This window comes from Pterocles gutturalis, unplaced genomic scaffold (assembly GCF_000699245.1).
Source record: "Pterocles gutturalis isolate BGI_N339 unplaced genomic scaffold, ASM69924v1 scaffold43373, whole genome shotgun sequence".
NCBI classification, from domain to species: Eukaryota; Metazoa; Chordata; class Aves; order Pterocliformes; family Pteroclidae; genus Pterocles; species Pterocles gutturalis.
In genome coordinates this window covers 25718-42951 of record NW_010124562.1, presented here as the reverse complement: position 1 = coordinate 42951, position 17234 = coordinate 25718, and the positions used below count along the sequence as shown (strand labels likewise).

Below are 17234 nucleotides of genomic sequence, written 5' to 3'. Positions count from 1 at the left end.
CAACTAGTAGGCTTAACCCCTAATTTGGGAAAGAATAATTGCTCTAACAGGCACTGAAAAGCTCTCAGTGCTTGATTGGGATGGCATTTCCTGTGCTTTACGTGTGAAACATTCACCTTGTAGTCACTGTTCACTTTTACTGCATCTCAGAATTTCCTATATTAAAAATGGAAGAGAGGAGGCTTAATAACACCTAGCTTGGCTATGGGAGGAAGCTTACAAAGTTTGTTGTAGTAGTGCATCACTTTATCAAGCAGGATGCAGGCAGTATGTTTAACAGCACTATTCTCCAAGGGGAAAGAATATCTGCCACCATATTCTGCAAAAATCAGTAACTCCCCCTTTTATAAAATCATGAAGGAAACTTAATCACCTCCTTTTACTTCCTAATTTAGTTATTTAAATGTTCAGTATAAACAGAAAAGATGAAAGAAAACTCAGGAGGACATCTGTCTGAGTACAAGATACTGATATAAATAGAGAGAGTGGGAAAAGTGGATGTGAGTGTTTCATTTTCTACTTCAGGAAAACCAGTCAGAACAGGACTGTGCAGGAAAAACGCTCCCATAAGCTCTTGCTGAGGGAGAAATTGGGGCACAGCTCGGCACTGTTTGTTTTCATGTAGGTTTAGATAATAAAACACAGAAGGCTGAAAGGGAGATTTGATTTACTATTGTTCAGAAGCCACATTTTCTTAGGTCTGCAAGCCTCAGCTGTCCCTACGTTTTTGCTGGGGTTTTAGATTTTTGCTTTTCTTTACATATTTTTCCATCTGTATTTTCTGTTGGGATAATAAAAGGTTTAGAAGTCTAGAAGAGGAGGAGAAAGTGAGTGGTTTGCAGCAAGGAAGTGGAGTCTCTCATTTCATTCATTTCTTTTCTCATTGTTTGGCAGGTGGAAAGCACAGATTTACAGAGCTGAACTGGATCAGCTGAAGAAGTGGGGGAAGAGAAACAAAACAAGTACAGCATCATTGAAAAGAGCTTCAGCTTTATCTAGCAGCATCACCACAGCAACCAGAAAATACAACTAAAAGACAAGGGCTAGAGCAGAGAAGGTGGAAGTGTGGCTCCTTACCTTTGGACAGAAGGCAGCAAAATAATTATGCAGAACAGAAAAGAGTATCTGATGGATCTAGCCAAACTCTGGCAAAGGGAAATGTCCCTTCATTAACAGGAATGTGCCACTGCTTATGCACGGGAAAGGGGAGTGCCATGAGGTCTACTGAAGAGACTACTTCTGTGGTTGCATATCTACATGTATTTGCACCCTTGCTGGGCCTGAATTAGGTGGTACAGGAATCTTGGAACAGCAGGTATTGGATAGTGACTTTTTTTCTCGTTCAGGGCATACCTGGCACGAGAACTGAAAGGCACTGCAGATCTTTTTCAGAGACGTAAACAGAGTGAGACAATCTCCAACCTTTCCCTTCTGTTACTGCCTGCTATACCATGGGATGTCGGCAAAGCTCTGAGGAGAAAGAGGCAGCGCGGCGGTCCCGTAGGATTGACCGCCACCTGCGCTCTGAAAGTCAGCGACAACGAAGAGAGATTAAGCTCCTCCTCCTGGGTACCAGTAATTCTGGGAAGAGTACTATTGTAAAGCAGATGAAAATCATCCATAGCGGTGGCTTTAACTTGGAGGCCTGTAAAGAATACAAACCTCTGATTATCTATAATGCAATTGACTCTCTCACACGTATCATTCGGGCTCTAGCCACCCTTAAGATAGAATTTCACAATCCTGACAGAGCGTATGATGCTGTGCAGCTTTTTGCCCTGACAGGCCCAGCTGAGAGCAAAGGTGAGATTACCCCAGAGCTTCTGGGAGTCATGAAACGGCTCTGGGCAGACCCAGGTGTGCAGGAGTGTTTTTGCCGCTCGAATGAGTACCACCTAGAGGATAATGCTGCATACTACCTAAATGACCTGGAGAGGATTGCAGCACTGGACTACATCCCTACAGTGGAAGATATTCTGCGTTCTCGGGACATGACCACAGGGATTGTAGAAAATAAATTCACCTTCAAAGAGCTGACTTTCAAAATGGTGGATGTGGGTGGACAGAGATCTGAACGCAAAAAATGGATCCACTGTTTCGAGGGGGTTACAGCAATAATTTTCTGTGTAGAGCTGAGTGGATATGACTTGAAGCTGTATGAAGATAACCAAACAGTAAGTGCACCTTCTGCTCCTTATTCTCTTTCCTTCTGTTCCTTTCCCCCTCCCCAGTGTTTGGCCTTTTTTTCTCCCTCAACTCCCTACCCTCCCAAGGCAGCAATCCCCGAGTTTCCAGCCCCAAATGTGATTTCCCTCTCCTCGTGCCAAGTATGTAGTAAAAGTCAGAAGGTATGGTTCCTTTATTTGGATAGTTTTCCCTACTGGACAGATTGATTTATTTTTTTAATGTTACTTTTGGGCAATAGAGGTGCTTTTCACATGACAGCAGATTTTCTTTTTTTTTGGTCTTTTTGTGCCTTTTTGCTACATGTTTACCTGGTTAAGTGTTACTCCAAGCATTGCTTAAACAGGTAGACAGTAGTGACATCCTGGTGTACAGGGATGGTTAATTTGGACACCATGTTTTGCAAGTCCTGGGAAATTTTGAAGATAAAATAGTAATAAGTAACAGTTTTCTCCCCATTTTCTCTAGGATTTTCAATTGGAATTTGGGATGAAATTAATTTCAAAAATAATCAAATGTTTTTTAATTAGCATGGAACTTTAAAACACTGTTTTTGTTTATTTGTCTGATTTGCCTTGCCTTGTCCAATGAATACTATTCCTGTTTAATTCCTCTTAATGCTATTAGCTTTTGGTTTTCACAGCACGCAAATACAGTAACTATGGAAAAATATATTAACACTTACGCATATGCAACTGTGTGTTTGCTATCGCATTCATGTTGCCTGAGTTAACCTTTATAGAGTTTCATTTGAATTTTTTTTTAACAGCCTTGTAAAATGTGATGCTTAAGAGATGGTAGGAACACGTATTCTATCATCTAGCGGTTCCTAAACACGCTGTATTTATGTTTGAAAACAGCTGCCTTTGAGGAAGAATTAAAATCTGTACTGTAAAATCAGAAAGTTGGCCTTCTACTTCTCTTGTACTCCTTTACACATCTTCAGCTGTTCAACATTTAGAAAGCTTGTATCTGTTCCTGGAGTAGTCCAGAACACCAGAATCCTTGTTCTTTTACAGCAGAAGCATTGTGTAAGTGTTGCTAGGGGGGAAATTGTTCCAAGCAATTTTTATATGATGTTTCAAATCTAACAGGATCTCAATAAGATTACAGAAGGGGATCTTTCAGCCAGGTCCAACAATCTGGTTTTGGCAGTTCTCTATGAAAGTGGATTACTAACCAGCCTTGACTTTTGCTCTTTATCAGATACCACCCCAGTTTATGTGTAGCACAGACATCTATATTAAAGTTTTGTTGGTGTTTTGTTTTGTTTTGGTTTTTTTTCAACCAAGTATCTGAAGTCAAATGTAGTACACTGCACATGTATATGTAAGAGTAATATCATCTGTACAACATCCTCTAGTGCTTGTATGGGTGTGACACCACTCCTGGGTTCTGCGACAAACTCCTTACCTCCAAACCAGCACAGGAATAGATCATCACCAAAGAAAATAAGTGAAACTATTCCCTTCCCATCCCATGTACATAGGAAATGTGTTCTTTACGTATGACTTTATGCAATCTCTTATCGTTATTGGTACAGTGATATGAGATTATTTCAAGTCACTTGTACTTTTAATTCCGTTGTCAGTATTTTTGGCTGCTAATACAGTTTCTTTACGAAGATTTTTTTATTATTATTAGAAGGGAGCTAAGTGATAAGTTTGAGAAGCAATTATCCTTGGGTTTAAACTAAGACTACAAAATTGTTTCCAAAAATGGTCCCTTTGTTTTACAAGCTTGCCTTATATGGTTGAATCCCTTTTGTGTGCACTTTCTATGATTCTTTAATCAAGATTCTGGTCAAGAACATTCACCTAAGCTGAATTTTTATAAAACTTGACAGAAATACTTGCATTTTACAGCAAATGAAATACACATTATGAGTACTGAATCTTTTACAAAGATATTTCTTATTGGAAGGTAGCTAAGTGACAAGTTTGAGAAGCAATTGTACTAGGTCATGAGAACTATCAGACTAGAGAAATTTATTTTAAGGGGAAAAAAAAAGATTACCTAATTTTTAGTACCTTTGTCATGCCTCCATCATTGTCTCCGTGTATCTGAGGCTATTCTAAGAGTATGGAATTATCTCTTATATCAGGATCTTTGCAAAAACAATTTTTCCAAACATCCTTGTTGGCAATGTTTGCATTGACCCTTTTTTGTTTGTATGGCTTATCAGATATATAATATTTTTTCCTTATTGTTATATTCTGTAGTGATTTCACAGCTTATCCACTGCACTTCCATTTTCTTCTCCGTAGTATGCTAACTGATTCACCATTCACTGTCCTACATGTGGACTTAGGCTTTGTTATCTGGAGATTCTTGTCTTGGCATTAGTGCCTTCCTATTGTAACAGATTTCTATATCTGATTTTTGTTTAGTAACTTCCTCTTGACATGAGAGAAGCGTTTCTCCTAATTCTTCACTTTCAGAGACATTAGGAAAAGCATCTTATTTATATCTAGACCCTGTCTAGGAGTTAGTTGGTTTCTTGCAATTCTTTAGACTTTTCTTGCCCTGCTCTTCAGATTTAAAAACCCAAAAGAACTAGCCCAAAGGGGAAAAAATCAATATACTCTGAAAAATCCTTATGGATGTTGATTTTGATTCCAGTATCTAGAATCAAATGAAGTAAGCATCTGGTTTATTTCAAAGTGACATTGAAGCCTACTTTTACGTAGTGTTTTAACAGCCGGGAGGGCTAATCTCCTATGATCTCTTTTTATCCCTTTTCTACAATCTGATGTTCCTTGGTGCTACTGCTTATAGAGGGCACTCAACATTGAAATTCACACTTTTATCATCCCTCAGCTTCTACATGTGTGCAACCACTGTCCAAGTATTTTCCCATCTATAAAATTAAATTCTGCAGACATACAGACATTTTTATGATCTGTGGAGAAATTAGAACACATACATGAAAACAGTCATCTTCCTGAAACTTTCTTACGTGGCAAAAAGGAGAGGGTCGCTAATAACATTTCAGGGGAAACCTGACGGTATAATCATCTTTCTTTGATTGTTATGCATTATCCAAACACACATCTATAATTTTACTGTGTAGAGATGGCATGTTCCAGGTGTGCCAAATAAACGATACAGTGTTAAACAGCTCCAATAGCTAAACTATGAGAAGCACCTGCACTGGTAAATCACTTGAACTGCAGCACTGAGACTGCCACTCATGAAAAAAGCCCTACAAAGAATAGTGTTGCTGAGTCTAAAGTGTTTCCAGGTGTAGTATCTATGGTGAAGAGAACTATTAAATAAAACTAGTCCACTGCCAAACATAACTCACTGCTTGACAGAGCGTGTAAGAATCTGATTTATAAACGGTGAAAGTTGAGCAAATGAGCGATATGAATATGATAACTTCTGTGCTTCCTGTTGACAGAAGTGGATAAATGCTATGCATGACGTCTGTCTTTATTGAAGATGTGTTAAAATAATGATTGGGAAATATGGTAAAAATTGAGGGAGAAATGAGCTAGTTCTGCATACTGGTAGGTCCTGCATATAGTTAACTCATGAATCTATTCAGGGAGAGATTATTGTAGTGACACCAGTGTGCAGAGGGGAGAACAAAAATAAGGCCCAAACTATCAGTTGCCTGGACAATTTTTCCTTTGTTTGTCATTTTAAGAGACAAAGTAAGTTAAACTTCATACTGCCTGGAAACAAATGAGAAAAGAGGAAGACAATTTTTCTGGGGCTCTTGTCTTTCTCCTGTTATGCTTTATTCTGAGTAACATCACTTGCAGAGACAAAACCGCCTGAGTTCATAGTTTGTAGGTCTGGCCAAACTAATATTTTGACTTGTCTGTTCAACTTATGTGATATTTAGCTGCTTACTAAAGAGCAAGATAGTGAAAACTATTCACTTTTTTTCTTCCATCTTGTGTGCTTTCTTCTGTCACTCTCTATAACAATATTTTTCTTGCTTATCTAGGCTTATCTGCAAATATGGTCTGTGTCTCTTTTCATTTCCACAATGTCTTATGTGATTTTTTTTCTACCTAACATGTAAGAAATAGAGCTGTATCTTTCCATACACCATACCTAGTGAGCATGACTCAGCGAGGTAACAGCTGCCTCTTCATTTGACACAGCTGCAAAATTGGTTTGTACAATGCCTTTGGAATGCTATTGATTTATTATAAGATTATTATTCCTGACCAGCACTCTAAGAAGGTTGCCTTAAGTTTTTATATCCCCATGCTAATTTCTTCTCTGTTATATCAAATAAATTACTTGTCTTAGTTTTCATGGTCCTTAGCAGCTGATTGACTCAGTCTGTCTTTTATTACATATTGAGATGTCATTTCTGGCCTTTTGATAATTATTAAATTATCAAGTGACTTTTTTTTTTGCCTTCTTACATTGCACAGGGGATTTCCTGTTAATATCTGTCTCCTCTTTATTTAAATTTCTCCTTAAATTAATGTGTGCTAGATAATGGTAAATAATCTGGGCTCTCTCATCTTAGTACTCCTGCCTCATGCCCTGAAAAGGTGTCTTGCAGTTTCTTTGCAAGTCTCCCCATGTGCCCATCTGGACGCACGCAGTTCTGTGTTCCATACCTGGTATGTGTTCTGATGGATAGTTTTCAATTTTCTTTTACAGCGTATAGCTGCAACAGGGTTCTAGACTATTTGAAAGATTCTTCAAAGATATAATAATAAAGTAAATAATGAAATGAGTTAAATATGAATGTATGGTTGAGAATTCCTGAGGTCAGTAGTTGTAACAGATACAAGTGGTGCAGGAGGTACCAAGTGAAGGTTGTACACGTCTGCTTTTCCTAAAAATGACACTAGTTTAATAATTCTATAAATATGAATGTTAAAAGAAAACTATTTGCAGGTAGCTTATTTTTAGATAATTTTTATTCTTTTTCTTACAGCCATTGCAAGAGAATGGGAAAACGAAATCTTAGGCTTTTTTGGGGCTGTTTTTTAGTATGGCATCCTGTTAAAAGGAGAATGGAAATGAAAAAGACAAAATACTGCAGCAAACGGTTCAGCCTGTAGTAGGCCTCATGCAAAATAATTTGTTGGGGTCATAATGGTACCTCTCACTTATCTAGTTTACCTGGAAAGCCCTCTGTCACATACTAATTGTATGAATTTTGAACAGAAATCCTGCCTCTGCCTGGAAACTATTTTATCAAGTAAACAAAAATGTTAACTTTTTTGTTCCCTCTCCCCTGAAGCCAAAGACTTAAGGAGCTTATTTGCCAAATTATACAAATATTTCACCACTGAAACATACCCAGTAATATTCTCATAGGGTAGTTTGAAGTGGAACTCAGTCTTGACTAAAGCTTTTCCAAGTACAACCTTTTCATATTCTTTTTTTTTTTTTTGCATTGAAATGTTCTGTGAATGCAAAACTCTTATCCCAACTAGAACCTCATTTTGCTTAAGTTTCCTTTGTAAGGATCATAAGTGGATCCCATCTCTGTCAAGTCTGCAAAATCCCTGAATGGCATTACTTGTATGAATAGTAAAATCTCAGTGACTTGGCACACAGCTGCAATTAATTCTAATTTTTCTGTATTGCTGTCTTTTTACTGGCTGGTTTTTATGGTATGTTTTAATGTAGTGCTGTCTGTGACCATAGTTACTCTTTGTCATTATCTAAGATACTAAATAAGCTTGGACATTAAATGGGTCTCTGTAGAATCTGCAGTTTGCATTTGTTGCTGCTGTTTTACGGCTCTTTCAGCCATTTTCAATAGATGGAATAATTCTCATGGCCAGGAACTTATTCTTTATGCAGGGTCCCCACGTAACAAGGGAGGAAAAACAGCATAAAAACTTTGGCAGACAGGATATGGGTAAATATAATATCTGTAACAATTCTCATGGCCAGGAACTTATTCTTTATGCAGGGTCCCCACGTAACAAGGGAGGAAAAACAGCATAAAAACTGAAGAATTTGGCAGACAGGATATGGGTAACTATAATATCTGTAACATTTTCAAATTACTTGTCCAAAATCATGTAACACGCTGGACACAGAAGAATGCACAGTTCTCTTGATTCAAAGGTGTATGAGTAGAGCCGGGATGTAGAGACTTCCTGGAAAGTCATTCCTAGTAACAATTCAGTATGTGATAGACGGTGTTACAAACTCCATCAGAGTTCAGGCTCTGTTATTTGGCTGCCAGTGAGCGAGGGTCAGCATGCTGGATTATCAGATAAACAATTCTGCTGTGTTATCTACCCTCTTCTACTAGCTCCTGTAGCTTACTGAACAAACCTGCCCCTCTGTCACCGAGGGGAATGTTCTGGGGATCCCAGGCACTGGCAGTGTTCTGCTGTCCCTATCTTAAGTATTATCATATCTGTAGAAATGAGTTACTACTGTATCGTGAGGAACTGTAAGACTACACTTACCCAAACCAGAGTTAAGGTACAAACAAACAGTTATTTGTAAAACTGGAAAACAGCAGTATTTGGAACATATTACTGCCCTCTGTTTGAGACTAGGGCTAACATTAACTAAATTGGTTTCTTTTCTAATTTCAAATCTTCCCATCACTTGTTCCTTATTAGATACAATATAAATTTTGACTCTTCAAGAGAGATGACAGGTGGCTTATCACAGATTCAACATCATCACATTTTTGTATATTCAGATAATGCCACAAAATGAGAACTTGCTCAGGCAAATAAACCATCAAAACACAATGAGATAATATTATGAGCTCATGTCTCAAATTTAAGAAAGTGCTTAAGCTTTGGACTACATGAAATTAAAAAGGGCTTTTTGTTAAGGTCATGAATTCAAAGGTATATGTTAGGCTTTGACATAACAATGCACAGTTAAGAAGAGCAACATTTTCACAGTTAAATAGAAGTAAGAGCAAAGAGTGCTGCAAACCACGCAACCCAGAATATCGCACCATAAAGTTTCAGAAGACGTGTTTACTAAGACCTGTGTCACCTTGCAATTGCTGACATGCATATAAGCCACTTGCGTGCTCATTACCGCTACAGGTGGTACTGCAATTAAACCAGAGTAATATGATGAGTACTGTTAGTGCTTTTGGTTGTGTAAAGTCAAAATTCCTTACATTTCTTACATCAAATAAAAAAGTGATGATACTGTATGTGATATTTCTACACAGGCTTTTCAAGAGTAGGTTCCTTTAAACAGAAGTTGGGTGCTAGGAAGAGAAATCACGTACAAGTAAAAATAATTTTATGCTTCCATTACAGAGTTGCCATTCCAGCAGTTCTTTTAACTAAAAATAATGGTATCTAATACTGAGAACACTTGGGTAACTGCCATTTTTCTGGCAGCGTAACAAGGCTTACAGGAAGTTTAATTTCTCTAAAGATACTGTTAGATGTTTCAGTATCTTGTTGACTCATTATCATACGGTGCATATACCAGAAAGAGATTTTGGAGTTGTAACAGCCTGGTCTATGGAAACATCAACTCAATGTTCAGTGGCGGTCAAAAAGCAAGCAACGTTAGGAAGGGACTAAGGAAAAATCGGAAAACAGTATAAAATGCAAAGTGTGTCTGCTTTCAGAATGCTGTCTAAATTCTTGGTGTCTCATTTTGAAGAAAATACATTAGAATTAGAGTATGCATGACCTAAAGTACAGAATATTTTCAATAAAAATAACAAATAATAGATGGGTACTTTTTCCCCCCTAGGAAAAAAATATGTACAAGGCAGGTGAATATGATGGGCTTAGAAAGTGACAACTGGCATACAGAAATTTGATTTCTAATCATCGTCTATTGTCTCTTTTAAGAACTAAGGATATTGAGTTATATTATTAGCTAAGATGTTTAGAACAATGTAAAGGTAAAGGCAGCACAGGCCCACATGATATATAGTGAAATTATGCTGCTTGTTGCCTGACTATGTCCTGATACCAAAACTTGCACAGGTGTAGCAGGAATAGAAAAATGTATAAAAGAAAGATATATCAAGACCTCTTAAATGTCAAGATAGTGTTTCTGACTCGGAAGTTCCGAGTTTAGATCTTGAGAAGCAGGGATAAAATACTAGGGAAGTATCTGTGTTTCTCCAGGTCTTAATTTCCTTCCCCTCCCCAAACTGTCTATTATTAGCCAGTGTAAGACATGGGATTTTGGGTTAGATGGATCTTTGTCTTGGATGGGTGTTCTTTTTTTTTTTTTTTTTTTTAATGCAAAGTAATGGATGAGACAGTATATACATACGCCATGGATTTTTTTGTGTGTGTGCTGCCAAAACTGAATAGTTAAGCCTGCTTCTTGTGATAGATTTTTGAGTATCAAAATACATTTTTTTTTAAGCTATTAATAGGCTTAGTTAAATTTTGAATCTGTCAACCAATGACAGTGTCCCCTGATTATACTTCAAAATTAGGAGACAATGAATAACTCCTCTCCTCCAATTAATTCAGTTCTCTAACTCCTGTCACTTATCTTTTAGATATTTAATCTTGATACTGTCCTTTCTTTCCATTATTAAACTGATTGAAACAACTTATTTTCGAAATACTGTCCAGTCATTCTCTCTTCTCATTATTTACTGATTGTTCATACTTTACAAATAGGAACCAACCCTCAACCATTTATCATTGGTACAAATAAATTATTGATAATAGTTTAACAAGATTTAGAACAAAATCCATGTAACAGAAGCAGTATTTTTAGAAGCAAGAATCCTTCACTCCATCCATTATGGGGAGAAAGCTTATGACTAAACTAATTTTATAGAATAACATGACGGTATGTCATACATATGCTACATTTACTTCAGCACAGCCTGGCCCTGAGCATTTTTGATTTTTTTTTTTTCTTTTAGAACCCCTCAAGTTTAACAACCTTATGTTCTCTTCTGCTGCTGTTTCCCTGGCAACATGGCATGGTAGAGTGTCATATCAGTCGACAATGAGCTTTGCTTCAGCTGTGTCCTGCCAAAGCTTGCAGTGTTTCTAGCATCTGAGTTTTCTCCCTGCAACTGTGACATAGCAACAAGAGTTTCTTTCCATTAATATTTGCCAAAATCAGTTGGAATTCCATTGGTGTAAAAGTTTATGCAATAGTGCCCTGATAATACTGGCTAGCGATGTCATTGGACTTGCCACAGTAGACTAATTTTTACAATGCCTTTCAGTATTAGGCATAGTCCAATAGTATGAATTCTGATTCTAATAGCAGCTTGCATTCTGTCTTTGCTGTTCTTCATGGATCAAATTAAAGCAGTAATTAGAAATAAATAAATAAAAACCCAGCAACCCATACATGGAAAAAGGAAAACAATGAAAATGAATTGGAAATGTGAGAGGTTAATAAGGGAGGTTAAAGATATGTTAAAAAAAAAAAAAAAAAAAAAAAAAGGGAAAAAGGGGGTTAAAAAAATTTTAAAAAAAAAAAAAAAAAAAAAAAAAGGCTGACAAAACTAAATGCAGTGTGGCTGTGCCTAAAATGTCCTGGAGGCAGTGTTCTGCAGAGCATCTGGCTGTCATTGCTCTCCAGAAATCCAGACTGAGACTTACAGCATTTAAAAGATTTCAAAAGGTTAATTTGTTTTCTTTACCTAAAAGGATTACTAAGTACCTGCTTAGTGTACAAATACCTGAAGGAGCAAAAAATGCTCAATATTTAAAGAAATACATAATCTAAGGGAGAAAGGCAAAATAAGAACAAATGGCTAGAAGCTAGATTTTTTTTTAAAAATTTTATTTTTTTTAGGAAGGAGTCTGAACCAGTTGAACCAGCTTTTCTGGAAGACAGTTTAGTCAAACGGCCATTGTCAGCTACAAATTAGGACAGGGAAAACCCAACAGATGGAAATGACCACAGTTGTGATAAATGGAAGTTAGACCAAAAGATACAATGATTGTGATACTCAGGTTAATATCTGTTTATACAGAGATAAAATTCCAAATTATAGCCTTGTTATTTTATAAATTAAATAATGCATTCCTCCTAGATCCTTCCATTTTAAGATCTCCCATCTTTGATAAAGTGACTGTCTGTGTGTGAGTATTTGCTTTTTTTTTTTTTTCTTCTTTTTTCTTTGAAGCAGCATAGAATATGGAAAGCAGAATTACATGTATTTGGTGAAATACATATTGAATGCATATATTGAAGTATATAAGCCTTCTGAGATTAAGCCCAAAATTTAGGAAGAAAGGGAGGTCTCAATTCTCTCCTTCCTGCTTGTTCAACTCTCCAGTCAATTCCTGCTACCTCTGCTGCATGCTTCTACCTCATTACTTGTACCAGTTCTACTATTCTTTTGGCCCTTTGCTAAACAGATATAACTTACAAACCTACCAGAAAATTATCCAATATTTCAGTGTGGTTGATTTCTGCTGGAATCCTCAGTATATCACTCATAGAGGAGTCCAGCGAGTTCCAGATCTGTGTAAGGCAAACAGTAAGATCCCATGTCCAGAAGCAGAGGAAAATCAAAAGGTAGATGAGTCCAACTTCCCCATTTTGATTTTGTCACATGTAAAGTTCTGCACGTGGGTCAGGGAAATCCCAAGCACAACTACAGCCTGAGAAGAGAATGGATTGAGCGCAGCCCTGAGGAGAAGGACTTGGGGGTGTTGGTTGATGAGAAGCTGAACATGAGCCAGCAACGTGCGCCTGCAGTCCAGAAAGCCAACCGTGTCTTGGGCCGCATCAAAAGAAGCATGACCAGCAGATCCCCCTTTCCTCTGCTCTTGTGAGACCCCACCTGCAGTGCTGCATCCAGCTCTGGGGCCCCCGGCATAAGGACCTGGACCTGTTGGAGCGGGTCCAGAGGAAGCCACAAAGATCATCAGAGGCTGGAGCACCTCCCGTTCAAGGAGAGGCTGAGAGAGTTGGGGTTGTTCAGCCTGGAGATGAGAAGGCTCCGGGGAGACCTTAGATTAGAGCACCTTCCAGTGCTGAAAGGGGGCTACAGGAGAGATGGGAAAGGACTCTTGATCAGGGGGTGTAGGGATAGGATGAGGGGTGATGGTTTTAAATTTTTCATAAATGGTCTGTGCTTAACATTTATGCAGTTGTATCTTTTGCTAGAAGAGTTCTGTCCCTTGTTTCTAGGTATTTTGCTCCAAAGCTGACAGTATCTAGCTTCACTAGAAGGTAACTGCGAGTGATTAGTCAGAGATTTAGTTGAAAATTATTCTGAATGTAGATTTTACAAATGGTATAATTTCAGTCAGTTGCAGGTTCTTAATCTGAAGATTTTGCAGAAATTATAACCCTTTCTCCACTGAGGGCTTTCTCAAGGTGCCTTTTCAGTTTACCTTACACAAACAATTCTAGGGTGTGCTCATTAAGAAATGATTGGTGATTTTGGAACAGCTTGAAAAATGCTTTTTTATTCTACTGTTTCCCTCTTACAAAGATGATTGTCCTCTGAACAATAGAGAAATTACACTATTATCCAAAACTGCAAACTGGAAACCGAAGGGTTTTCCAAGGTAATAAATCCTGGACTTAAAATATCTCCACGGTTCTTAAAATAAATAGGTAAATTGGTATCTGTGTCATCTTCTCTATACAGATATCATTAGAGCATGTGGCACTTCTGGTAACACAAAGAAGATAAAATTAAAAAGAAAAAAAAAGTCAGCCTTTGCAAACAACTGTTATATGAATGACACCTACAAATGCACCTTCCAGAAAGAATGATCTAGCTGTTGCGGTCTATAGCCGCTAACATGTTTACCTGAAGTATCTTATCTGCAATAGTTGTTTTGTGTCCTGCTGTTCTGTCTCATCAGACCTATGCACATAAAACATACTTCCTCTAAATCCTTAACATTCCTATTGATGTGAACCTCTTAATTGAGTGTTGGTATTTATGTCATACATCTCCATTACAGAGCCCACTTCCTAGTGCTGAGGCTTGAATTGCAACATTATAATACAGAATTGTATATGAAAGGACATGTATTATTTTTTAAATTTTAATAATTAAAATTCACAGAAAGATGCTGTCAAAACAGCTTATCTGTTTTGACTGTACAAGATTTCTTAAACTTCTCTGTATTATAATATTCCTTCTCTATGTTATAAAACCCTCATGTCAATTGCTCTTTCCTGATTGTTCTATCATCTTGCGTCAACAGCTTAATCTTACTTGTTCTGTCTTGCTTTTCTCAGCTCCAGATGTGTATGGCTTATTAAAAAAAAAAAAACTTCTTGAAAGAGATATTTACTTAAACACTTTTTGTAACGTAAAAATGTCTCAGGGTATTTGTTGCATGCAGAGCTGAGATAATAGATTTAACAGACTTGTATGCTACCCTTTTTTTGAATGTCTTTCCAAAATGGATTTACTGATAAACATGCCAAAACCCATGCTGATTTTATAGATGAACACAAACATTTTGGTGCATCTTCATTGGTATGCACTGGTTATCTGCCTTATGATTTGCAAGTTTTTTTTGAGAATAACTTCATGCAGACAAGCCAATACAATGTTCCTGACTTATACTGCTAAAAGTGACAATGCTGTTATTTTGACATACTGAAGTGTCTATTTTTATACACATATTTAAAAATACTTTTGTTCTTGGGAAATGAAAAACATGCTAAGTCTCTAAATAGTAATTATTTTAATAGCAAGGTTTAAAATGTTACATATATTTACTGTTTGTTTTTCATAGATTTTTAAAAATTGTCTTTATATTACATACTGTGTTCCATTGTCCTAAAGGGTCAAAGTACTATAGTGGACTCTGCCCATGCAATGGTCTTTTAAGAACTGGAGCTTATCTTTTTAATCAGAAATACTGACCTTCTAGGATATAAACACTTGTTTATAGTATTAGAACAATTTCAGTAATGCTCAGGATTCAAATCTCTGTAACAAGTAAAACAACCAAAATTGTTACTCTGAGTAATGAAAAAAAAATATAGATAAGTCAGTATATTTCCTGCTTCCAATTAGATTTTATATGATTAAAGGAATGTTAAGGTTTTATGGCTCTTTTAGAACATTAAACGTATGCAAAGCTCAAATGTATGAAAGTCTTTTTGAAGGGGTGAAATTTTAGTTGTGTTTTGTATCAGATGTTCTATTTGCAAGAAGTGAAAGGAATTGGAAGCTTTCTACAGATAAAGACTTTAAAATTTAATTAAATAGTTTGGAGTTGTGAAATATTTTTTCAGTTACAAAAGACAATTCTATATAAGTACTTCTAGTTTTGTATTTTTCCGTCTTGCCCTAATTTTGTTGCTTTTGCCAATGCACTGAGTTATACAGTTATTCCATAACTGCTGACGAATATTGTAACAGAATTATCAAAAGGATAGTTCTAAATTCTAATGCTAAAGGAAGAGACAAAATCTGGCTAATTGTAGTAGGACCCACTATACAGACTTGAGAGGTGTTGAAGCCAGCAGGTAAGAGGAAAGGGAAGAGAAGCATGTCCCTGCCAGCTAACATATACAACTGCTGCTAGGTGATCTCAGGAAATAACGTCTTAGTTTTTAAATAGATACTTTCTATTGGTGCAAGGGGGAGTGGGAATACAGGCTGTTTCTTCCCCAGATATTATTTTCAGAAGCATGAAGAAATCCTGTTGGTTGTGTGGGTGGAAGAGAAGAAAACTGAGATGATTTTTTTTTTTTCCCCTCTGTGCTCTTTGACTATTTATGCAATACAGTTTTCACCATGCTGTACAAACAGAACGGAGACCTGACTTTAATCCTATGTTAATTTTACTATGTATTGATCTGCTTTATGCATTGCTTAGAAGTAGCCTGATGCTACTATAGCCCTGGCAACAACTCGTAATTTAGAGTTCCAAACCTTCCTTCTTTCTTCCTGTGTTGTTTACTCGTGTTCTCCAAAATGAGCTATTTTTTTTGCTGGATCAGCTTTACTGACCCTATTTATGGTGTGACCTCACAAACGTGATGGCATAACAGAGGGACATTCCACTGCACTGTAGGAGTAGAGTAATTCCTTTTCCAGCTTTGGAAATTTGTCATTGGTCAGCAGCTAGCCTCATATAAAAAGTACATTCACCGAATTTTTCCAGTACCCTTGCAATACTTGATTAACTATTGTCATAGTATGAAAACAAGGACATTGAATCAAAGCCGTGTGTCCTTGATATGGAGCAAGTCTGATTGTTGCTAGAAGACAACTGTGTTGACAAGTTGAATGTCATGTACCTGTATTTCCATGTTATGGTGATAGATATAATCTCCAAAGATATAAAATGAAGTACAATATCACAAAATAAAATTTAAAAAAATTTGGAAAATGCAGAATATATCTAACAAAATTTAATTAAATAGAAAATGTAAATACCTGTTTATGAATGAGACATGGAAATACAGGAGGTATATTTGGTTTAGGGATGTTTAGATGTAGATACAAAATGAAATGTAGTATACAAAGGAAAATAATTATTTAGTCTTTTCTCAGTCAAGTTGAAAAATTAAATTTTATAAAAATATTAGAGGCTTAAATTATATTTTCACCTTCATCCTGTCATCTTTTTTAAACAGCTCTTGCTGTTTTAATCTGCAGTCAAGGCTGGAGCTATTACTGCCCTGAGTATAATTATACCTTCTGTCTACTAGTAGAGGGAGGAGAGAAACTGTAGGTTACTGAGTGTTCACATTTCCAAACTACATGGTCACAAAATAAGCTATATACTTCAGTAACAATCATGTACCAGCCCGTCCCCTCCCTTCAATATTCATGGAAAAGATAGAGCACCTATTTAAAACAAAACAAAACCGCAACAACAAACCTCAACAAATAGACACCATAATATTAGCACACTAGAGCACAGACATTACTGTAATTTCCTCTTAATACTATCTGCTACATTGGCTAACCCATGGAATTCAGTGTCCAAAGTGGCTCTTTCCCATTCAGACATAAAATTCACAAAATATCCGTGATCCAGCCTGAGACAAGATTTCAGCCACACAGTGATCCATGACAGTTGTAAAGAAATCCTTTAATAAATTCTCTTTGAGGTGACAGTTAAATAGAAGTAAGGTGGAGGTCTCTTGAGTAAAAAGGAGTGATACAGCTTTTCCAAAACATTACCACT

The 17234-nt window shown here is 36.8% G+C and overlaps 1 protein-coding gene across 1 annotated transcript in view; it reads left to right on the top strand.

The window, feature by feature from the left end:
* The first annotated feature begins 1120 nt into the window (after positions 1 to 1120).
* Positions 1121 to 17234, top strand: part of GNAZ (guanine nucleotide binding protein (G protein), alpha z polypeptide) — a 31767-nt gene continuing 15653 nt past the window's right edge. Inside the window, exon 1 of the mRNA XM_010078284.1 lies at positions 1121 to 2174. Coding sequence (XP_010076586.1) covers positions 1452 to 2174 — 723 coding nt within the window. The 5' untranslated portion in view covers positions 1121 to 1451. The remainder of the gene's footprint in view (positions 2175 to 17234) is intronic.